At 44.0% G+C, this 23,987-nt stretch overlaps 2 protein-coding genes across 6 annotated transcripts; both read left to right on the forward strand.

Annotated features, from left to right (window-relative positions):
* The first annotated feature begins 39 nt into the window (after positions 1-39).
* On the forward strand, positions 40-22,381 carry slc6a16a (solute carrier family 6 member 16a). 5 transcript variants are annotated; one of them, XR_003671086.1, is made up of 13 exons: positions 3,835-3,966; positions 4,103-4,322; positions 4,400-4,557; positions 5,494-5,620; positions 5,700-5,875; positions 6,128-6,238; positions 6,477-6,718; positions 6,809-6,989; positions 7,356-7,557; positions 8,215-8,374; positions 8,458-8,620; positions 8,728-9,795; positions 22,365-22,381. XR_003671086.1 is itself a non-coding variant. In XM_028411841.1 (12 exons), the coding sequence occupies exons 1-12, from the start codon at positions 351-353 to the stop codon at positions 9,070-9,072; spliced, it is 2,088 nt and encodes a 695-aa protein (XP_028267642.1). In that variant the 5' UTR covers positions 40-350. The 5 variants fall into 5 exon arrangements, 4 of the variants coding, with proteins under 4 accessions (XP_028267642.1, XP_028267643.1, XP_028267640.1 ...); XM_028411841.1 differs by lacking the exons at positions 3,835-3,966; positions 22,365-22,381 and adding an exon at positions 40-353 and having other exon boundaries at positions 8,728-9,072; XM_028411842.1 differs by lacking the exons at positions 3,835-3,966; positions 22,365-22,381 and adding an exon at positions 1,220-1,330 and having other exon boundaries at positions 8,728-9,072.
* Positions 11,408-22,107, forward strand: slc17a7a (solute carrier family 17 member 7a). The gene is made up of 13 exons (XM_028411844.1): positions 11,408-11,469; positions 18,384-18,636; positions 18,726-18,844; positions 18,948-19,062; positions 19,138-19,225; positions 19,304-19,390; positions 19,739-19,881; positions 20,010-20,159; positions 20,643-20,775; positions 20,889-20,999; positions 21,444-21,571; positions 21,652-21,721; positions 21,803-22,107. The coding sequence occupies exons 1-13, from the start codon at positions 11,408-11,410 to the stop codon at positions 22,075-22,077; spliced, it is 1,734 nt and encodes a 577-aa protein (XP_028267645.1). The 3' UTR covers positions 22,078-22,107.
* Positions 22,382-23,987: the final 1,606 nt, after the last annotated feature.

Consider the following 23,987-nt stretch of genomic DNA (forward strand, 5'->3'; position numbering starts at 1 on the left):
GCTGTTGCACACGGGGTGTATTCTGCTGTTGCCCAGCCCCGCTGCCTGTTTTGGGGGAGCTCGGCCCCTCCGCGCTCTCATTGGCTCCGCAGCAGACCTTCACTTCTTCTTCTCCGAGTTTTCGCGACGACGGTTCGTTCCAGCTGACGGACGGTGACCTCAGAGCTGTCAGCGCTGCTGCAGACTTTTGTCCTGTAGTGAAATTAAACCACAAACTATATTAACAGCATAAAAGAAAAAAGTGAGAAGACGAGCAGAGAAACTAAAACCAGGACTGCAGGAAACTCTACTCCTCCTCCTCCTCCTTCTGCTCCTCCTCCTGCTGCCCCTCAGTGGTCCGTGCTGTCTACATGGTATGTCTCAGAAGAGTTGTGTGTTTACTCTTAGTTGACGTGATTTTGATGTTTGCATTGATTTTCTCTCATGGAGAGTCATTGTTTAATGTAAGCTGACCGCTGTGTCATTTACTTAAGGAGCCATGGGAAGGCTTTAAAGGGCTTTGGACAATCTCCTTCATGTATGCACCAGAGTTTCTTGGCAGTTTGTTCACAGGGACATGCTTGCGCACTCCTCACAGCCACAGGCATGTACACAGGTATTTAGTCACAGTTATATTTTGATTAGTGTACAAATACCAGAGATGAATAAAGTACCAGAGAGCCAGACTTGAGTAAAAGTCTTCTTTAAGCTACTGAACACCATGTTGTGAGGCAGCTTGATCATCCAATGAGAGTCAGCTTCACTAAACTATCACATTATCAAAAGGTAGAACTTTTGGAAAACAGCCAAGAAAAAGGTGGAGAAGTTTGTCTGGTAACCGGCGTTTTAATGTAGCGGAAAAACTCCATCAGCTTTTTGTAAACATAAACAAAGAGTGACACAAACATCAGCCTCCTGGGTGAAAGTGTGGAGTGTCCACACCACCATCCTGCCATCCTCTGTCATTTGGAGACGGTCTGTCTTATGTCGCTGTTTTTAAAGTTCATTTTCACATTTACTTGAATTCTGTGGAGTTAAAGCAGGAAGGAGATCTCACTGTTAAACTTTATATCAGATATGAGTTTAGAATATTTGAAGAAATCTTTTCCTGCATGTGTTTGCTGTATTAACACAGGCAGTGCTGAGCGGCACTCGGGTTATGTAATGCTACAGTCTGTGTGCACTGTGTGTGTGTGTACCTGTGCAGGGGGTTGGCTCTTTTCCTGTCCCATGTAAAGGTGTGAATGACATCTGTAGTAACAGCCATGTTGCTTAGTGCTGCGTTGATGTGATTATTGTGTGTGTGTGCGCGTTTATTAGACAGCTGGATGTCTGAACTGGTCTTTTGTTTGTAAGTATTCTCTGTTGTACTGAGCTTCTTCCTGGAGTAGGTTTTAGTTGTTGTTGGCTGTGTTTTGTTTTGTTTTGTTTTTGTGATTTTTGCGCTGAGGGAACATGAGCAGTTCCAGAGAAGACAGAGGGAGATTCTTACAGGGAAGAAATCCTCCCACTCCTTCTCAAACATGCCGTTCACATGTAAAACAGCGTGAGTGAAAGGGGGCCTTATTCTGCCTGTTTGTGGAGGGATGAGGTATCTGCAGACTGTGACACACGTGCCGGCCAACATGTGCACTAAATCTCTCAGCTACATGAGGTGTAAACACTCAGAGCGCTTCAGAGCGGACATATCGGAACATAATGTACCATAGACGGTATAACTACAGACAGAGACGCTGTGACGCCACCTGCAGGTTTCTGAAGTGCTGTTTTGAGTCTCTGTGGGATGTTGGCAGTGTCACAGCCTACCTTAACTCCAAATACAGGCAAAGAGCTGAGGCAAGCAAGCAGTTTTATAGTTTTTTACTGTAGAGTAATGCATTTTAACAAGTCTATGGAGTATGACGCACTTTTGGAGCCTGCCCCTATTGGCTGTGGTGTAAACCGCAACTTTTAACACTGGAGGTTGTTGCTTGATGTATGTCTGTTCACAGTACAAATAGACTAGGGGGATTTAAAGTGGCATTGTGACAGCCAACATGCTAAATGTTGGTTAGTTTGATCCCACCTGTCACCACCAGATGGCAGCTGTGCTCCCTCATGTGGTCATGTTAAGAAGTGTTATGTTGACCTCCCACAATGTCACAAATAGGCTTTTCTTAAAAAAAGGAAGGTCAGTGTGTGGAGTCTCTGGCAACCATTATCTGTGACTCCACCTAACTCCTGATTAATCCAAATATGGAGCGTAAATAGCAATTGTTGGTGCTTAAACTTCATTCCTCAGCCCTAGAAGCCTCTGACTGACCGACATGCAGAAATGTACAACTGCTCTGTGTGTGTATGTGTGCTGGAAGGAGGGGAGGGGGGTGTGTGCAGACGATAATTTAAGATTAGCCAAGCATAGAAACACCAGAAAGGAAGAAAAAATACTGAAGTTCTTCTCCAAAAAAACAAACAGAACCAGGAGAATGTAAACATTACACACACACACAGGAGGCCTCTCACTTTCAAACTGTGTGTACATTGGTCCATTATCTTTTTTAGCCATCTACAGAATGTGATACAGACTCACAGTGTTGTTACGCAACCCTTACATATGTAGAAGCACAGTGTAGTCTCGTACATACAGGCATGTGTCAATGACAAACCTCACTGTGTTGGTTCTCTGAAGAACATTTACTGTTACAAAGGTCCAGGCAGACCTGACGGGAGAGAGCGGAGCATAAGGTGCTATTTAAACACAATTCACTGACGTGTAGAATGACCCACCCCACCCGAGCATGGGATTTCATGGTGATCAATAACATAAAATAAGACTCTCAATATGTCCATTTATAGCATTAGGTAGCATAAGCTAAAATATATATGTTCAAAATGTCCTTAGAGTGCTGTGCTGTTTACACTTAATGCCATGATAACCTCAATGGGATTAGTTATAGTTTACATGCACGTGTCCCCTTCTCAGAGCCCAATCAGGTCATTTTCTTTTATCACTGATAGAAAATTAGCAGTGTGACCCCAAAGTGCTGCTTAAATGACAGAATACAGCACAGTCTACCATTCTCTTAAGGCTCAATGTGTCATTTTATGTCATTAAATAACAGGCAGAAGGATTAAAGTGTGTAGTTAAGTGTGATTTACGCACACTTAGTGTAGTCTACCCCTCTCATTGTAGCCCTAACATGTCATGACATGACAAAATGAGCCTGCATTGGTGTGCTCTTCAGCCACACCTCCATGATATTACACTTTTTGATTTTATCATTTTATGGTGATAAATAATTCCCACGTGATCTGTAGCTTGTACCCGGAGGTCCGTGCTATTTACACACAGTTCCAGTTCACAGTGCAGCAGCCTTTTGTTTCAGCTGTGTCAGACCTGATGGTGTTTGACACACGACACAACTTTTTCGATGATAACTTGAAGTCGTGATATTTAGTGTGTAAAGCTGAACTTTGTGCAGCTCTGTGGCTTTAGTGTTGGTGTTACCTGATAGCTTTTCTCCTTCCTCATTGCCAGCACTGCCCACTCCTCAGTCCACTCATGCACCTCAGCACCACCCACACTAAGAACCACTAAGAACCATGGTAAACCTAACACCTCCCACACATCACTGGACGGCTGCTGCTCGTCCCACTTCCCCTCCTCTCTATTTGTGTGTGTGTGTGTGCATATTTTTGTCTCACACCCCTCTCTGTATTTCTGAAATCACCTGTCCCATGTGGCCACGTGTCTCAGACAGACATGTCACTTTGTGTGGGTCATACACCTCCTGTAACTTTCCATTCTCACCAGCTGATACCAGCCAGGACTTGAGCTAATTATGCAGCTCTGTTCTGAAGCCAGCTTGGCTCAACGTTAAGCCATTTTGGACCTGAAACGCTCATCTGAGCTGCCTGAGACTGCCACAGTGGTGGAAGAGGGACTCGGATCTTTTACTTGGATACATGTACTGCAATGTAAAAGTACCAGCTGTACATCAGGTTAATGTGAGACTGCTTAATGAAGCATAATCTAATGTTTTTATCCTGTACAGATGATTTCTGTGTGCACATATGTGCAGTATTTTGTGTTCTTTGTTATGCAGACTATCTTTATTGTTGTGTCTCTCCTGTCTGTGATAAGATGGAGAAGCACTCTCTGGACTGCACCGAGGACCAAGCCTGGCTGGGAGAGGGGCGCTCTGAAACTCAGCTTACAGGTGACCCCAGCGGAGCAGAGACGAACGACGAAGACCGGCCAGCATGGGACTCCAAGATCCAGTATGTGTTGGCTCAGGTGGGCTTCAGTGTGGGCTTAGGAAATGTGTGGAGGTTCCCGTACCTTTGCCACCAGAACGGCGGAGGTGAGTGTGTTTAAAGAGGTTCAGCTGATAGACTCAGACAGGTCAGGATGGGTAACATTGGTCCGTCTTCCTTCCAGGGGCCTTCATGCTGCTGTATGTTTTTCTTTTACTGATTGTGGGAGTTCCACTGTTTTTTATGGAGCTGGCAGCCGGACAGAGCATTCGGCAGGGCAGCATCGGAGTGTGGAAGCACATCTCGCCGAAGCTGGCAGGGATCGGCTACTCCAGCTGCTTGGTGAGCTCTTTCACTCTTTGTATATATATTTACTGCTTTATCTGAAGCAGATAAAAGTTAGCAGACTGCTGCTTTTTTCCCATCAGGAGGCTGATGGCTGTGAAAAACTTTACATCCTCTAACCAAAGCCCTCATAGGGCTGTCTCTGCATCCTAGCTCCAAAGATGCTAAAAACCTGACCGTTCACCAAGCAGGCACTTCCTGTATCTGTGTCACATATGGTTGTACTTACTGCCACGCCTCTTCAGTAGACTGCTGGTGGGACCTGAGTCAGGAAGAAAATCCACCTTGGAGCACACTGCTGCAAGGTTTCAGCTGATGTTCACAACAACCTAACTCAGTTATACACATGGAACTATCTTCACTGTTCTGAAACACACACCGAGGATGCAGGAAGTGTGTTGTGCTGTATACCCTCAGTGTTCCTTACATAGTATTTCTGTAGGCTTCTTGGAGGACTCTTATCCATCCTATTTGTTCTGACTAGGCTGCAGTCGTTGATTTTCTGGTGTGTGTGTGTGTGTGTGGGGGTGTGTGGTCAAACTGAACATCCTCCTCCTCCTCCTCATTATCTCATTAAAAAGCTATAGCAGGTTCAGTGTCTTTTATCACCTCTGTGCAAACAGCTGGTTCTCTCTGCTAGCAGCACACAATGACATCCTGCCGTGCTGTAAAGTGAGAGAGGCAGTGCGCTGTGCGTTGGCAGCTTCTTGCGTAACAGTTTTCTCGACGGACGAGACAAGGCAAACACAGCAGCGCTCTGTGCGCACACAGGCGTGTACTATTTGAAACCCACGCTTTTTATAAAACTTGTTTATTTTTCCAAAAACAGCCCCATGTCAAGTTAAAGTCCACACAGGATTCAGCAGCCTGTAGGGCTGACATATTGATAATTTAATAAGCTAATCCTTCCTGAATCCTTCTTCTTCCTCTCAGGTCTGTTTCTATGTGGCTCTTTACTACAATGTCATCATCGCATGGAGCCTGTTCTACATGGGGAATTCTTTTCAGTATCCTCTGCCGTGGCAGCAGTGTCCAGTGGATGTGACCACCAATGAGACAGGTACTCATTCAATAGAGCAATAAATACCAAAATAAAACACCACAGCCTGAACACCTGAGTGTCTGTCTTCAACCAACAGTGAAAGAATGCGCCAGCAGCTCCCCGACGTCGTATTTTTGGTTCCGAAAAGCTCTCAACATCACAAATTCCATCCAAGAATCTGGAGAGTTTAACGCCATCATGACCGGCTGCTTATTGGCTGCGTGGACTATTGTGTCTCTGGCCATGATCAAAGGGATTAAGTCATCCGCAAAGGTCAGTGAAGACACAGAACAAGAGCAGAGGCCACATATTAGTGTCTGCCAGCATTCTTAAAACATATCTTGGAACATAACTGCAGCTTAATGCTGGATTTTTATCTTTACACTGTTTAAAAATAAGCTTTAGACATACTGAGAGCAGCATCTATGCTTCTGTCAAGCTACGCTAAGTAGCTACAGAGTGTTCAACAGAATGTTCTTTCACGCTTCCTGGCACTAAAATCTTTTTTTTTTTGTCCGATCTCAGGTGATGTACTTTTCTTCAGTGTTTCCCTACGTGGTGCTGTTTATTTTCCTCATCAGGGGGCTGATGTTAGACGGAGCCATGGAGGGCATCACCTACATGTTTTATCCCAAAGTAAGCACAGATCTTCATCAAATCTCAGTTTTGTTCTTGTTCTTCTACAGCAGCACTTCAACCTATGGCAGACTAATTGCTAGCTACCTGTTTTAGCAAAAAAAAACAACACGTCCACGTCTTGCTAAGTTACAGCAGGCTGAGCTTAGTCTGTTGTTGTCATTTTCTAGTCTCCTTCAAAAGTTCTAAAAACTGCTGATTTATAATTCTGAAACTAAATTCTGCATTTTTTTTTCAGCTGGAAATCTGGGGTAGTGTGCAGGTGTGGCGGCAGGCTGCCACACAGGTGTTCTTTGCCCTCGGCCTGGGCTACGGCTCTGTTATCGCATACTCCTCCTACAACCCGGTCCATAACAACTGCCACCGGGACGCGCTGATGGTCTCCGGTATCAACTTCATGACATCTGTGCTGGCCTCTCTGGTGGTTTTCGTTGTGCTCGGTTTCCGTGCTAAGAACATTGCCCTGCGCTGCGTGGCTGAGTAAGAGAGTGTGTGTGTGTGTGTGTGTGTGTGTGTGCTGTGATTGTCAAATATTTCCTGTCTTAACAGTTTTATTTCAATCTTTCCTAGAAATCTGGGCGTGTTAAACCAAATGTCATCCAGCGGATCGAACCAGCACTGGTGGCCATGGTTCAACATGACAGATGTAACCTCTGTGTCTATAGCCGACTACAGAGAGTGGTATGGGCACTACGGCTCCATGGTGGGGCCTAAGATCACCGACTGCAATCTGGAGGAGGAGATGAATGAGGTATCTTCTATGAGAGGAAGGTAGAAAAAAAAAATCAGGGGCCAAAGGTGAAGATTTCAGTAACAATAGTATGTGGGTGTAGAGCTGATGTTTCCAGAACCCCTGAGGAATCTGGGAGGTACAGTAAAATATCCTGCCGGCAGCAGAATGAAAACATATAGGACAATATATCTCACTGGCCCCCTGGAGCGGAGGGAAGCTGTGGAGGAAAGAAAGGACTAAAGAAACAGAGAGAAATGTGGAAGCAAGAAAAATGTAGTGGTACACAAACTGCTCAAAGAAACGCACACATGTGTTCTCTGTTGTGCACATAGAGCTGTCTGTTCACCATCGTGTGTTTGTGTGTGTCTGTGTGTGTGCGCTCAGGGTGTTGAAGGCACAGGCCTGGCCTTCATAGCATTCACTGAGGTGATGGCCCTCTTTCCAGCCAGCCCCTTCTGGTCCACCCTGTTTTTCCTAATGTTGCTCAACCTGGGCCTCAGCACCATGTTCGGGACCATGCAGGGAATCCTCACACCTCTCATGGACAATTTCAGCCTCTTGGGGCGCCACCGGACAGCGCTGACGGGTAAACACAAGTCAACACATGCTCACACACACACAGCTTTGTATCACAGGCATGTACAGTTTGTAAAACCGAGGGACCAAAACTGTTTATTTCTTCTGTAAAGTTGGACATTTTAACATGGAGGTCTATGGGGATTGACTAACTTTTGGAGCCACTTAAGGCTCTGCAGTTTTTGGCACTTTGGTGCTTTTGTTAAGGCAAATATTTCCACATTTTAACAAGCCTCTGTCATTTTTTTGGGCTACCATGACAAATTCTGCCCGCACTTATACAAATGGCCACAAGAGGGCGCAACTGTGATTTCCCTGGTAAGAATTCGCTGTCACCACATTAATTTACAATTTTCATTAATTCTGTAGTCATAGGCGATAAACTCATCAAACAGCGGATAGATCAGTAGGCTGCTAGCCTCTAGTGGCCACTTTAGGAACAGCAATTTTATGCCCTTCCATGATGATGGTGCTCATTTTGAAGCAACAAACAGATGATTTGATTGGTTTTATATGCAAAAAATCAAAGCCATAAAACACCATCACAACACAAGCACTTTTATTGAATCCATTGATAACCTCACCACCTTCTGCAATGATGTCATAACAAGGTATTTGTACAGTATATTGAATAAGACGGGTATAATGTGCTTTGTGTGTTTTTCAGTGTGCAGCTGTGCTCTGGGGTTCATCATCGGATTATTATTCACGCAACGCTCTGGGAACTATTTTGTGACCATGTTCGATGACTACTCTGCAACACTGCCGTTAGTCATCGTGGTCATTTTTGAGACCATCAGTGTGGCGTGGGTTTATGGAACAGACCGGTAGGACAGATGTTTTTTTCTCTCTCTCTCTTATTTAGCCTGTTTTATTTGCCTTTTCATCTTATTCATCTATTTCCATGCAGCTTCCTGGACGACATTGAAGTCATGCTGAAATGGCGCCCTCCAGTGGTGTACAAATATCTGTGGAAATATGTCTGCTTATTTGCAATGGTCGGGCTTCTGGCTGCCAGTTTGCTCCGAATGGTGTTCAAAACGCCGACGTACACAGCCTGGAATCAAAGCACAGTAAGATGTTAAACTGTTATCAGATATATAGAAAATTAACTCTTACAGTGCTGGCTGGTGTGTTAATATTGACTTGGTTTGACCTGCTGTGTTTCTTTGTCTTTGAGGGCTCCGAGACGACTTTGGAGTATCCCGGCTGGGCTCTTGCGATGATCATCATGCTCATAGTCTTCGCCAGCTTGCCCGTGCCTTTCGGCTACATCCATTCCATAGTGAAAAACCGCAGGGCGCGCGACACACCCTCCCCAGAGGGAGGTGACCAGGAGATGCACCGTGAGCGCTACACCAAGTGCAGCTCCACCCAGCAGATGGACTCCAGTCCCCACCAAGGCCACTCCCAGGAGGACGGGGTTCATCCCAGGACTGCCTTTCTGCCGGTGGGCAACGAGCACTACCAGCTGCTGCCCCAGGAGGAAGAGGAGGAGGAGGAGGAGCTAGACACAGGAGTGTGAGCGTGCCAGAAGCTGTTCGTGAAAACCTTAGATTTAACTTAAGGACAGTTGTTCACGGGATGGAGTTTTTCTGTCATCAAGCCAAAGTTATTTTAACTATTTATGTTACCAGGTAACTCCTCCCTGTGCCTAACCCTCTCCTGGGACAGATACACTTTTCAGGAGATGCAAATATACACACAAAAAGGAAAATGGCTGCTGCTGGTGAAACTGACTGAGCTGACCACCAGCATCAGTAAATCCCATCTCGGCTCCTTAAGGATGTTACTCCCCTGATAGGAGACTCTATATTAGGCCAGATCAACCTGTCTCTGGCAGCAGGATATGTACCACAGCTGTTTAAGCTGCTGTGATCATTCCTATACTTAAAAAACCTTTACTGGACCCGGACATCTTGGAAAACTACAGGCCTCTCCAACCTCACCTTTATTTTTAAGATACTTGAAAGAGCGGTTGTAAGTCAGCAAAATAACCACCTGCATAGAAACAGTCTGAAGTGTTCCAGTCTGGATTCAGAGCCCACAACAGCACAGAAGCAGCACTGGTTAAAGTCACTAAGGACCTCCTCATGGCATCAGACCGTGGACTTGTCTCTCCTGGATCTCAGTGCAGCCTTTGACACCATCGATCACAGCATCTCACTACACAGATCAGAACATGAGAATATTAGGGCTATATAAATAAATTAAGTGGACCTGAACTGTGATGGTGGTCTGTGCATATGTGTGTGTGTGTGTGTTTAAATGAGAACTGCTAACTTTATTTTATATTTGTATACTTTTACCTCATCAGTGTTTTGACAGCAGAATGCTCAGTGCAGCTGTACTGTCGACAGTGACTCAAATAAACCTGCAGATGGCAGCAGACTGACTCTGAAAACTTTTTTCTGACACACAAATGTCACATTTCCTTCATTATGAAGAGTTTTTTTAAAAGTTAAGAATAAGTCAAAAAGTCATAAAGTCATAAGTCATAAAACTGACAGCTGTGATGTTTTAGTGTCAGTGTTAGAGGGTTATTTTCAAAACCATCACGGAACAAGGTCTTAAATTAAGTTTAACATTTCATTATTTTAAATTATTGCTATATTATGTTTTATTTTTATTTTATGCTTTGTAAAGGTGATTCCTATATTCGCCTGTCAAAAGTGAAAATGTTTCCTTCTTTACAAATTCCAGATATTTAGGCAATTATTCATTATTTAATAGAAGTTACAAGGCAAAGGTGTAGAATTTATTTGGAAATACTCTAAATTTGTTCACTAAATTATGACATAATACATAAGCAATGTTTTTACAACATAGTTTGTAAAGTAATTAAAATATAATTTTTCACATTTTTTATGAAACACAGAAATCAAAGTTAAAGTTTAAATTTAGGTCAGTAAATTATCGGTTCTACATCATGCATGTTGTAAATATATTCTATATTATTTGCCTCCATAAGGTTTGTTCGTTAGCTAAATCTGTGTAGCAAGTTAGCAGCTATGCTAACGATTTCCTGATCAGTTAGCTATTTAGCTACGCAGGTTAGCTCGCTTTGGCGCAGTTTGGCCAGCAAGTGGTCAACTTTTTACGATTCATTACACTTTAAAATGTTGTGATAACTGTTTGTTTTGTTTATACAGCAGCGCAGACGGAAAGCAAACTTATTTATTTACACTTTTTAGGGAGGACAAAGTAGCCGATTAGCCTATTTTTACTTATGGTGATAGAGGCTAAAGCTAACGGGCTACATCTTAGGCTACATGACTGTTTGTTTAGTCACTTTGTGCAAAATATTAAATAACGTGGAGCAGTTTACAGATATTCCATCATTATTAAAAGCTATTTATGCCCTTTAGCCACTACATTTAAGGTCCCATGTCATATTTATGGATGTTTTATGTCAGCTGTGTTTTCATAACATTTGCTAACAATAGTTTTGATGGGCCTTGTTGTCATAAATAAAGATAATTTACTGGAAATGTAGCTCACCTGTGCAGGCTTTCAAATGTGATCTACATTTTAAATAGTGTTGAGTTTCTAAAGTATTATATGTTTATATTAAAATGTGTTTAAAGCTGTGTATTATGTTATAGTGTTCTGAATTGGCTGTGCTCTCTATTAAAACATCCTGAGACATCAGAATATGAACCTACAGTGTGTGTGGTGTGTGTGTGAGAAAGAGAGAGAGAGAGAGAGGGAGGGAGAGAGAGAGAGAGGGAGAGAGAGAGAGGGAGTGACTGAGAGAGGGGGAAGGAGGAGGGGGGAGGGAGAGAGCTGTACGCGCTCAGGCAGGACTGGAGGGCGCACGGGACATCAGCACACCGGCCGGGTCACGGAGCTGCGCAAGGATGGAGATCCGACCAGACAGGTTTAAGGCGGTCGCGGGTAAAACTTTGGGGAAAATTAACAGGTACACTCCTTGTATTTGACAACAGACTTGTGCCAGTTTTTACGCGTTTTGTTGAGAACAGAGGACAGAGAACCGCACGATGCTGCAGGTTCTCATCCTCTATCTCTGCTCTGATCATATTATTCTGTAGAAAAAGTTTGTTGTTATTGATTTTAAAAGCACCCATTCTGGGCTTTAATATGATGTAGGAAGCCACAAATATCCATCTTTGCGCGCCGGACGTTTAACCGAAGTGGGTGAATATGCGTAAAATGTGTTGCTCCGTTTCACGCAGCGTCTGTGTGCCTTTGTGCGAAACAAAAACAGAAGAAATTACGGTGTAGATTATTGTGGCAAAACATCCTCAATTATGTGTGTGTTGGTGTGAAATAATTGGGCAGAGAAAGTGCAGCGAAGTAGCTGAAATAGTGCTGATGTTGGACCAGAGTGCCCTTCTCATTGTGGATTGATGCGTTATTGGAGACTTCTGCGTATTCCCTTGGTTATTTGGTGTTCTCGCTCAAAGTGGTAAAGAAAGTCTGGTTACATAATGATTCCGTGCGTTATTGGCACGACCTGAATGGATGAGAGCGCGCTGGATGGAACCATCTATCTACACATATAGGTGTTATCTCAGTCTGGAAATGCCTGACTTCAGGTTTCGGATCTCCATTTGTACATTATTTCACACATACTACATGAACTTCCCATGTAAGAACTTTTATGATATTTAAGGCCGTCCTCATATGTGCCATCGTGTCCTGACGCTTGGCTCTGATTTGAACATTTCCTCTTAACCTCTACAATTGTAATGAACAAAAAAGAATGGAGAGGCAGATTGATGAGTAATTAGAGTCCTTGCCAGACAAGGTGATAGAGTAATAAATCTGCTTAATAAATCAGGCCTGTGCAATTTTTATAAGAAGACATGTATAACTGCAGATTCTTTAATTATGAATGTGTTAAAGTGCTGGATGTATATAAATACAGTTAGATATTGATGCAAAAAGTTGCACACAGACTGGTGTGCTGCCAATATTTCCGAAAAAAAATGAGAGAGATTAAAGAAACTGATAGAACCTCATGCAATAACCACCGCTTTAAGCTTTCGCTCTCTCAGGATTTGAGGTAGCAACCAAACGTATAAATCCCGTCCTGAAATAGCCTGTTTTTCAGTCCAGCTGTCGAGCCATGCAAATCCCTGAACTCTCCCCTCCCACTCACTGCATCCCCAGCCCCATGTCACTTCCTCCAGCCGCTGCCTCCTCCTCCTCCTCCATCCTCCATCCATCCATCCTCCATCCATTGAGACACCAGCACAGGCAACTTTCAGCCTATTGGGGTCTCCCAGATTAACAGGCATGCAAATCTCAGGCTTTTCCTGTCTGTCTCTCTTTACTGGTCCTGAGCCATGCATGCACAGCTGATGCTATGAGAGATGTGATGTGTTGGATTGGATTCAGATTGGTTTTAGTGGTGGGCGTTTCCTCAGCTTAGCCGGTGACCTCTGCCTTCATGTCACCGCAGCGTTAGGTGCAGTTTAAAGGATGGAGTGAGACAGCGTGTTCAAGATATAAATCCTAAAACACAGGGCATCCCTACACTGAGCATGTCTGTGCTGCAATCTCACCACCTCACAGACAAAACCGTGATCCATCCCGATGAAAGCAGCCAGGAGTTCATCTATTATTTAAACATTTTCTCCATCAGAATGCATCTCTCGTTTCTATATTAAACTCCACTAGGTAAGCATAAACTTCAGCGCTGTGAGGTCACTCCACATCTCTGCTGTCACCCTTTTCAAATTAAAAATAATCTCAGCTCTCCCTTGAGTGGATCTCAAAGACTCATTCTGCGTCTGTCTCTTCAATGCACTTTTTGATCGTGTGTACGAGTTACTAATAATATCCCAGACGGTCTCAAAAAAAAAAAAAAAAAAAAACGCCCCGCATTGGTTTTATTAAAAGACTTTCAAATGAATTGCATCCGCAGGACTGCTCAGCTACACACAGAATATAACAGGTAATCCATTTTTAATCCATTCTGCTTGCAGTGGAGTGAATTTTTCAGTTACTCCCTTTTACAGTCATCTGAGAGGAGGGCGGAATAAAATATTCACACAGCGGTCAGACAGAATTATTTTATATCAGAGCTTGTGTTGTTGCAAACTAAAAACATCTTTTTAAAAACCTACAAATTCACATTAGTATGTTGGATATCAGTGGTTACCCAGTTAGCTGGGATAGGCTCCAGCCCCCCGTGACCCTGCACTGCAGGACAAAGCAGGTTACTAGATGGATGGATGGATGGATGGATGGATGGATGGATGGATGGATGCTGGATATTCCAACCTAAAAGGATGCAGAAGAATCAATATGGCTGATAAGACTGAATAACAGATCACATGTTATGCCAGCCCAGGATGGGGCCTGTCCTTTTTTTATGATGTCATAGGGGGCTCTAAAGTTGAGAGACACACTCTCACACACGTCACACGTCGCGTCACCGACTTTGTAAACTGCTGCTTTCTTGGTTACAGCAATCCTGTTGTGATAGACAGTGACTGACATCCAGTCACAGGCCAGGTATTCTTTGTCAATATTAGCCTTGTCCCCATATCAAGACGGGTTGACTGTTGACGGGTGATGGATGACACGTTGAGGAAATGTAAATGAAAACGTGCATTTTATCGTGGCATTTAAAACATTTAGAAAAGAGGCCATGAAGCATGTCTGACTGTATTCTTTGTCTTTCGGCAGTTTTGTGTTTGGAACCGGTTACATGTGCACAGGTTTATGAAACAGTTGTCGCAGATGATGCATCGACTGTAGCTGAGCAGTTTGGAGAGTCAGCTGCGACCACTCAGCATGCCTGGTTATTGGCAGCAGTGCTGTTAGTGTCCATGCTGTCAGTACAGCTTCAGCATTTAGTCCTTTAAAAACACTGCGAAGAAGTGAAGAAGAGTTTCAATACATGATTTGCATCTGATTTTATGATTCTTTCTTCTCTGGTAAATGTAGCACGTGTTGTGTGTGTGTCAGTTTTTTACTATGTAGGTATTTAGATAAGTCTATGAAGGTCACACGTGTGCGTGTTTGAAAATTGTGTGTGTGTGTGTCCGCAGGAGAAAAAAAAAAATAAAAGTGGTGTGACAGGATGGGGAGGAGGGTGTCTCCCTGGGTGACACAGTCCCACCGAGACCCAATCTGTTCACTTCAGGGAGAGCGTGAGGCTCGCGAAGGAAGGGGGGGACACCACTGCTCATTTTACAACACAAATACAGAAATCTATTTAATAAACCATTAGAGCTGTATTTGGGGGAAAATAAGGATCAATTCAGCATGTGTGTTTGGACAAATAATGACCACGACGTCTGACGTCTGGTGTTATATAATAATTTCAGCCCCTCAATAGCTGTCTTTCTCTCTCTCTCTCTCTCTCTCTCTCTTCATCTCATATGAGAGGATTATGCAGGATACTCTGTGAATTTAATACACAGTCTAACAAAAGTCCCAGGTCACGAGCAGCACGCGAGTCACATGTTACCTTTCTATAGCTGATAAATTATTCCTAAATCATAAAGTAATGTAACTTATAGCTTTAATATTGTATGATTGATGTAAAAATGGCGTAAAAATGTCAGCGTAAAGATTAAATTCAAAGATTTATACAAGCATAAACTAAACATCTTGGATTACATTAAATACAAATACCTCTATTAACATGCATTGTTAGGGTTAGGTAATTAATTATATTTATCAGTCTCATGTTACCCCACCTAATGCCAGATGACATCCAAAGTGTAACTGCATTTTAACAGTGTGTGGGTAAACTGATGCAGAGTGTGTAAAGGTGTTGAGCTTTAGCTCGTCATGCTCAGGTGAATCGGAGCTCAGTCAGAGGTGTGAGCCTCCACTGAGCCTGTTACTATTGTAATTATGATATTTCAGAGAGCCCGGGGGTCACGGGACTCCTGCCTGCTCACGCTCTCCCGCTCATTAATCGTTGCCAGCTGAGACCAGTTGGGTCGACGCTACGCTAACAAGAAAAGCTCCATCAGCTGAGCTGGAAGCTCACACAGTACTCTGAGCAGGGAGGACATTTTTTTCTCTCTGTCTCTCTTTCATGCACAGGAATCACAGAAACCAGCCAGTACAGGTATGAATAACGTTTAGAGCTGGCAGGCAGACAGAGATTTTTCAGTTTAACCCTTCAAACACAAGGAGAAGTTGGTTTAAAAGTTGTCAGCTGGCGCACACACACGCACGCTGGCGTGAGATTGCCCTGTAGTGGGAAGCATCCGTAATTATGATTTTAGCTGTGGGCTAGCCTCGTTAGCTGGTAGCATATGTGTAGGTGTCAGGCTGCAATCTGTCTCGGGGTTTAATGAGGATCCTCCTGCAACCATCGCTGACGGATGCTGAGCTCCATTCAGGAGGCGAGTCAGCACAATTGTACAATAGAAGGAGGACTCATCAGCTGTTCCATCAGTTTATCATTTATAGACAATTTTATCTGTTTAAAATGGTGGTAGGATTTTCACGGTTTAGTTATATGGCTGTGTGCCATGCTGTGGTTGTGAATAAATGCATTAAGGGCAGCATTTAACACCAATGTAAGGCAAGAACATTAATTGTTAAAGGTGCTGTTTGTCGATAGAGAGAAGCAATGAAGCTAACGCGGAAGTGCCAGAAACTGCAGTTCCACAGGTCTCCACTTGAGGGTGGCTTTAGAATTCCCCCATAGGCCCCATGTCCAGCTTTAAATCAGAAATAACAGTTTTATTCACCATAAACACAATTAATAAGTACATAAGACTTAAAAATGTACATTATTTTGGCATGACCTCTGAGTGACAGCTCAACAAGTCACTAGCAACTGACATTAATTAAAATAGGACTAACAGATAGGTAATTCATTAAAAATGTGAAATAAAACAAATTTAGAGATGAAATTTGGATTTTATGTGTAAAAAAAAACAGACAGAATCTTAACAGCGTTGTCATCGTGACAGAGGGAGAAGCACGCTGAACTATAGTCTGTCCATCCATATTCATTTCCGGAAGTAAATCATTTTTGTAATCCTAATCTGAATGTTGTGACAGATTAAGAGAGAGAGAGAGAGAGAGAGAGAGAGAGGATGCAGTCTCTCTAATCTCTTACAAATTCCAAAACGTTGCTTTACAAAGTATTACTTCTCTGTTGTCCATTGTGTCTCATACGATAAGACACATGTCTTCTCATTCAGACATCATTAGAGTGGCACATGTTGTTGTTTGTTTTAGGGACTGCGTGGATGTGTGTGAAGACATTATCAGAGCCTGCAGTGTGGAAACGAGGGGTTGGATTGTGGAAGTGTATGTGCAGAAAACAAGACGCAGGAGCACACAGATAGATAGTGACAGATTAGGGTGGAAAAGCCGGAGTGAATTATTTATCTGAGTCAAAAACACATCAATAATTAACCTGTGTCAGAGTCTCTGACTGTCTCGGAGTTGCAATGTGTTAGAACGTCTTGAACGGTCTTTGGGAACCTCCTTTAAGAATTTGTTTTTCTAAAACCGGAACTGTCCTCGTCACACCAGTCAACCCGTTTGTGTTGATTGTGTTCCTTCATTATTCTGCTGCTCACTGACTAACTGAATTAAAAACAAAATCACTGGGAACTGTGGCACTGTCGCCAGGTATGGGTTACTTAAGCCTGTGTGTTATTAGTGGGGGGGTGTTGTTGTATGTAAGTATGCAGGTTGTAATACACAGATGGTCGCTCTTCTGACTTCTCTGTTTGACTCCTGCAGGGGAAAAAAAGCATCACTTTTGACAAAAATAGTCTCACTCAAGCTGAAGAGCGTCGAAACAATTACATGTTTTTGTCTCCTCTAAGAAAATTAAAATGTTTTATATGTAGTGAAAGTGATTTTTATTACTTAAAGGTAGGGTAGGAGATTTCATTCTGATGCACTTTTTGTTAAATTAGTGTAACTTCACTTTACAATCCGACAGCAACCAATTAGTTCGGCAGTTTCACATTAAAGCGAAGAATACTAATCATCTGTGGAAGCTATAAAACGCTAAAAACATCAGCCAATCCTCCGGGTGGACCCTGCACGTATAGTTGGCTGGTTGTCACTCTCTTCCTGCTCTGCGCGCACCAGAGAGGTACGTGCATGATGGCCGAAGTCACAGACCGCAGCTCGTCTTCAGGTAATGCGCGTCGATGTGATTGGAGGCGTGGCTTCGGGGTGAGCTCCGAGAGAAAGGGGCGTGTGTTTACTCTTGAAATCTGGCTGACTGTCACTGAGTTTTCAAAATCTCCTACCCTACCTTTAACAGGTTGTGCACAGATTTCTACATTAGCTGCATTAGCTTGCAAGCTACATAATGTCTGGCTGCTAAATTGGCTAAGCTTAGCATGCTAATGCTGACTAAAAAAACACCAGCTAAGCAAATATGATTTCCTTTGTATTAGGGTGGCCAACATTAAATGATTTAACACTACAAAGCTAATATGAACATAGACCTATGCAATGCAGGGACATTAGCCAGCTTGCTAGCTGCCAGGTATCCCCTGTGTTGAAAGGTGTGCACGACTTTTTAAGGGCTGCAGTAATGGCTGCAGGTCCAGTCTGTTCTCGAGGAGTGGACACACAGAGAATGTGCTATTTCAGCTTCTCAGCTAGCGACAGCTGCTTCCACACACTGGGGGAGAGTGAGTCAGACACATCCCCAGTGTGGTGCATGTTGTCTACCTGGTGTGCATGTTGTCTTCTGAAAATGACCCACATACGTCTCTCAGTACCCTTGACTTTATTCCGAAGAAAATGGCAGACTAGTTTTAAGAAAACAGGGAGCCTAGAAGATGCCCCTTGCCCTCAAAGTTTCCTTTATATTTGCAAACATTTTCCTCACACTTCCTGTCTCTGTCTGTCTCTCAGGCTGATTGAGAAACGGCAGCCCAATGGAGAAACCATCGAGTTATCCGCGGAGGGTCGTCCTGAGCTGGTGGAGGAGAAGGAGATGCCGGTGGTGGACTGCACATGCTTTGGCTTGCCGAGGCGGTACATCATCGCCATCCTCTCCGGCCTGGGGTTCTGCATTTCATTTGGAATCCGGTGCAACCTGGGTGTGGCCATTGTCAGCATGGTGAATGATCACACGGTCTACAGAGGCAATAAGGAAGTGCTCGTGGTGAGTAGGAAAAGACCTTTATTAAGTCTTGTTTATGTCACCGGTCTTTATGAATATGTTTGAAGTGGTTTTTTTCTGCCTCTCTGCAGGCAGCACAGTTCACCTGGGATCCTGAGACAGTGGGGATGATCCACGGCTCCTTCTTCTGGGGCTACATCGTCACACAGATCCCCGGTGGATTTATATGTCAAAAGTTTGCAGCCAACAGGTTAAAATCCTCATGTGTATGGTATCTGCTGTTAACTGGTTGTCTCATGGTGCTCGGTCTCCTCCCTGCTGTCAGTCTGAGGCAGCCTGTGTTTGTGTTTCAGAGTGTTTGGCTTCGCCATAGTGGCCACATCCACACTCAACATGCTGATTCCATCCGCTGCCCGCTGCCATTACAGCGCAGTCATACTGGTCAGGATATGCCAGGGCCTTGTTGAGGTGCGGTAGTGCACATGCGTTCATTGTGGGTAAAAACGTCACTCCTACATGAGTCTTCTCCCTCCTGTCCTTCAGGGTGTGTCGTACCCGGCCTGCCATGGGATCTGGGCCAAGTGGGCACCTCCACTGGAGAGAAGTCGATTAGCCACAACAGCCTTTTGTGGTAAAAGTTTTAATACACAAAACATTCTGAGCGGAAAAGTTACGATGACCAGAAACTGAAGTCTTCTTTGTGTCTCAGGATCCTATGCAGGGGCAGTGGTGGCTATGCCTCTAGCTGGGATACTGGTGCAATACAGCGGGTGGCCTTCAGTATTTTACGTTTATGGTTAGTACCTTAAATGTGACTTTGATTCATCACTTATTGATCAGATCTGTTCAGTCAATCGGGGCTCATAATTTACTGCTGTATTAATATCAACTCCTGCACCTCTGTGGAAACAGCACAGTCAGAGCTACAAGCAGAGAAAACACAAACACATCTCTGAGCAGATTAACATAAGACAGTGCTGTAGAAAAGACCTGTATTAACACCAACTTTGGGAGAAGTGAAAGTGTCTGGTTCACTATTTTAACTTTTTTCTTCCTGCTGTCTCTCCTCTCTCTCTTCCTCTCTCTCTTCCTCTCTCTCTCCTCTCTCTTCCTCTCTCTCTTTTCCTCTCTCTTCCTCTCGCAGGCAGCTTTGGGATATTCTGGTATTTGTTCTGGATTCTGGTGTCGTATGAGAGCCCTGCAGCCCATCCCACCATCACACCGGAGGAGAGGAAATACATCGAAGACGCAATCGGAGAGTCCGCAACCTTCCTCAACCCACTTCATGTACGCCGCTCTCTGAACAGCAATCCAAAATCTCTTAGACCTGGAATGAGGTCTAAGGACACAGACACACACACATTATTTAGATGACTCTGTGGATCCCAGTAATATCTTATTTCTTTTGTTGGCAGAAATTTAAAACTCCGTGGAGACACTTCTTCACCTCCATGCCTGTCTACGCCATCATCGTGGCCAACTTCTGCCGAAGCTGGACCTTCTACCTGCTGCTCATCAGCCAGCCCGCTTACTTTGAAGAAGTCTTTGGCTTTGAGATCAGCAAGGTCCGATCAGTGATAATCATTAGCTGTATCAGCCTGTGCACAGACTTTTTATCCTTACTTTTTTTTTTTAATATTTCATTATATTACTGCGACTCACAGCGTGAGTTTCCTGTTTCCACAACCGCCCGCTAACCTCAGCGTCTTTATTAGCAATGTAGGCTGTGACGCTGCCAACATGGTGACAGTCAGTCAGCCTCCCACAGAGACTCAAAACAAGCTACAGTAACCTACGAGTGACATCGTCCATCCATAAATATATACTGTCTGTGTTTTAACCCTTAAAACCTGCACTGGCTCTAAGTTAAGATGGTTTCCCAGACTGGTGTGGGGCCAAAGTGTTGTAGGGGTGACAGGTTAAACGCCACATCTCCATAACAAGACAAAAGCTTCTATAATCAGATTAATCCCATCAATCCTCCGTCTGTTACTGTAGTGAATATGAGCACTCGTCTCGCTTTCACACTTTCCCCTTGTGCCTTCCAGGTGGGCATGGTGTCTGCTTTGCCCCATCTGGTGATGACGATCATCGTGCCCATCGGTGGCCAGTTGGCAGACTACCTGAGAACGCACAACCTGATGTCCACCACCAACGTCAGGAAGCTCATGAACTGTGGAGGTGAGACATGTCATAAAGGGGGGGGTGGTCTTTGAATGAATTTGTTTGTTTTTATTTTCCTAACTTTAAAACACACATTTTTATTTTTGAGTTATTCTTTCTGTGTGTTCCAGGTTTTGGGATGGAGGCCACCCTCCTGCTGGTGGTGGGTTATTCTCACACAAAAGGCATGGCCATTTCTTTCCTGGTCCTCGCTGTGGGTTTCAGTGGATTTGCCATCTCAGGTAAAAACACAGGTGTCACCATAAACTATGCTATATTCATTTAAAGCTAGAGTGGACAAACATCAAAGTTAGTTAATCCATTATCTGTTGTTGTTGATGTAGCAGCCTCACAGAGAGTTGTTTAATCCGCAAAGGGCTAAACTTCTATGGCAGCAGCTGCTAGCATTAGCTGTGGCAGCTGTAGCATCTAGTTTGCTAACACAGCGGTACCAAGGCCTGGATTTCTTATCAAATAAGACACTGTAATTACCATCACTGCCAGAAGAGGGAGACAAAGGCCCCACACTTTGTATGTTTGGGCTAGCCAAGAGACAGCCAGGCTAGTTGTGTCCTATGTTTCCAGTTCAACGTTACTGTGGTGTCAGTGTCTGTCTGCATTTATGGATTGTTTTGCTTTTTTTTTTTTTAAATTACCAGTAAAAACATTTTGTTTTTTCCATTCAGGATTTAACGTCAATCACCTGGACATCGCTCCTCGATACGCCAGCATCCTGATGGGCATTTCAAACGGAGTGGGGACGTTATCTGGGATGGTGTGTCCTCTCATTGTGGGAGCCATGACCAAACACAAGGTGACTCCTTTCAGCTTCACAGAAACTTGAAGCATTTTTTTTTACTTGACGATGTCTAACAGCTTCTCAAATCCTTTCAGACACGTGAGGAGTGGCAGGGCGTCTTCCTCATAGCTTCCCTCGTCCATTATGGAGGAGTGATTTTTTATGGTACTACTTGGACTTCTCCGTTTTGTTTTTGCTGCATCTCCAGAAAGATTCAGTCTGAATCATTGTGTTGTTCCTCCACAGGAATCTTTGCTTCAGGAGAAAAGCAGCCGTGGGCAGACATAGAGGACACGAGCGAGGAGAAGTGCGGTATAATCGATGAAGATGAACTGGCAAACGAGACAGAGGAGATGTACCGCGGAGGCGGGCAGTACGGCGCCATGAGCCAGCCTGTGGTTGGCGGAGGAGGCGGAGCTGGAGGAGGATGGGTGACAGACTGGGATAAGTCTGAGGAGTATGTGCAGCCTGGATACAACTCTTACATGCATGGAGGGGAGGAGGCGAGGAAGCTGACATAGAAGACGGACGGAGTAAAAATATCACGATAAAAAGAGGAAGATTGTTTCTGGAGAGGGAGTCACACTGAAAATGGACCTGCTGTGTGCTGTTGTGTTACAGTTGCACATACCTAAAGTATGCATCTGATTCATTCCATTGTGTGTGTGTGTGAGTGTGTGTAGGCATGTGCATGCAGGTGTGGTGGTTAATATACATAAACACAGTATTCATGATCAAACATTGACTTCCTTCCTGCTCCTGAGCTCATTGTGATTGGTCAGGAGTTTGTTTCCACAACATCACAGAGGAGTGTGTGTGTGTGTGTGTGTGTGTTTGTGTGTGTGTGTGTGCTTTTGCCTGTACAGCAACTTTCTGAAGCCACTGGCATTGTGTTGTATTTAAAATTTCATGTGTTACTGTGTTTTTTGGCTGGGAAAGCACATTTGAAGCTTCAGTTTTAAAATGCAACACTTCAGTGTCCAAAACTATAAAATATCACAGCTCTCAGAGAGAAAGTTAAACACACTGAGCAAATTAAAAGCTAATGTTTAAGAGAAAATGTGCACAATTAAAGGTTCTATATGTAAGAATTTACAGAAATATGTTTGAATGAATTGACCTGGCTGCTAACATGGCTAGCTTTCATATCATTATCAGTATACCACGTCTGATCTGGATGCTAAAGTGTTGCTTTGCTATTTACAAATTAACATACCACTAGTCGGGTGGACAGTTTAACAGCCTGTGTGCTGGGTTTTCATGGTACAGCATATGTGACATTAAAGGTAGGGTAGGAGATTTTGAAAACTATTACTATTACTATTACCTGAAGACGAGCTGCGGTCTGTGACTTCGGCCATCATGCACGTACCTCTCTGGTGCGCGCAGAGCAGGAAGAGAGTGACAACCAGCCAATAATCCGTGCAGGGGCGCCTCGGAGGATTGGCTGTTTTTAGCATTTTATAGCTTCCACAGATGATTAGTACTCTTCGTTTTAAAGCGAAACTGCCGAACTAATCGGTTGCTAGCGGATTGTAAAGAGAAGTTACACTAATTTAACAAAAAGTGCATCAGAATGAAATCTCCTACCCTACCTTAAAAAGGCTGCCTGCAGTTCACTTGATGGCCAGAGGTGTCACTGTTAGCAAAGGTTTTCCTATTCTTACATGTAGAACCTTTCCGTTGTGAGTCTCCGTCAGGTCAGTGACTGCTTCAAACTTTTCAGGCACAAAGATAAAAGGTGCTTTGGTGTTGTATCAGTCTGTGTGTGTGTGTGTGTGTAAAGCCTTTGTAAAACAGCCCCCCCCCCCACCCCCTTTGTGTGTGTGTATATTCAACAAAGCTGCATTTGGCGTCTAGCTGAATCTCACCTGTGTCTGACCTAACTAGGTCATGTCCAACCAGGCTTATAGGTCATAACGCACATAACACGACTACGCCATCCCACTGGGTGTGTGCGCTCCATCAGAGTGGTGTGTGATTGTTGTTCGACAGTGTTAATATTCCTCAGCCTCACAGTTCAGGCCTTTTTCTGTGTCGTCCTCTCGCTCCTCAATCTCTGCTGTTGTCATGTCTGTAACAAGCTTTTGTGGCTGTGTGTGTGTGTGTGTGCTGTTGCGTTGGGTGCAGGTGCTGAAACATTGTGCGATGAGCATGTTTTAATCAGCACAGTTCACACACACACACACACAGGGTGCTTACTTTCAGCCCCCCTTTCCTGCACAGTGTGCAGAGGGAGTGCTGCCACACACACTCGGCTCACGCTCATGGCTGGGATTAATGAGAGTTTTATTTCCAAACATTAGCAGAGAATGTGTGGGTACAACTCACATCAGCTCCTCCTTTAAAAGGGCCGCACTGACTGCTGGGAAATTGAGTTCTTTCCTGTCAACGCCGCACACACACTTTACTGCTGCACAGACAGTAGTCT

This window comes from Parambassis ranga, chromosome 8 (genome assembly GCF_900634625.1).
Source record: "Parambassis ranga chromosome 8, fParRan2.1, whole genome shotgun sequence".
Taxonomy (NCBI): Eukaryota; Metazoa; Chordata; class Actinopteri; family Ambassidae; genus Parambassis; species Parambassis ranga.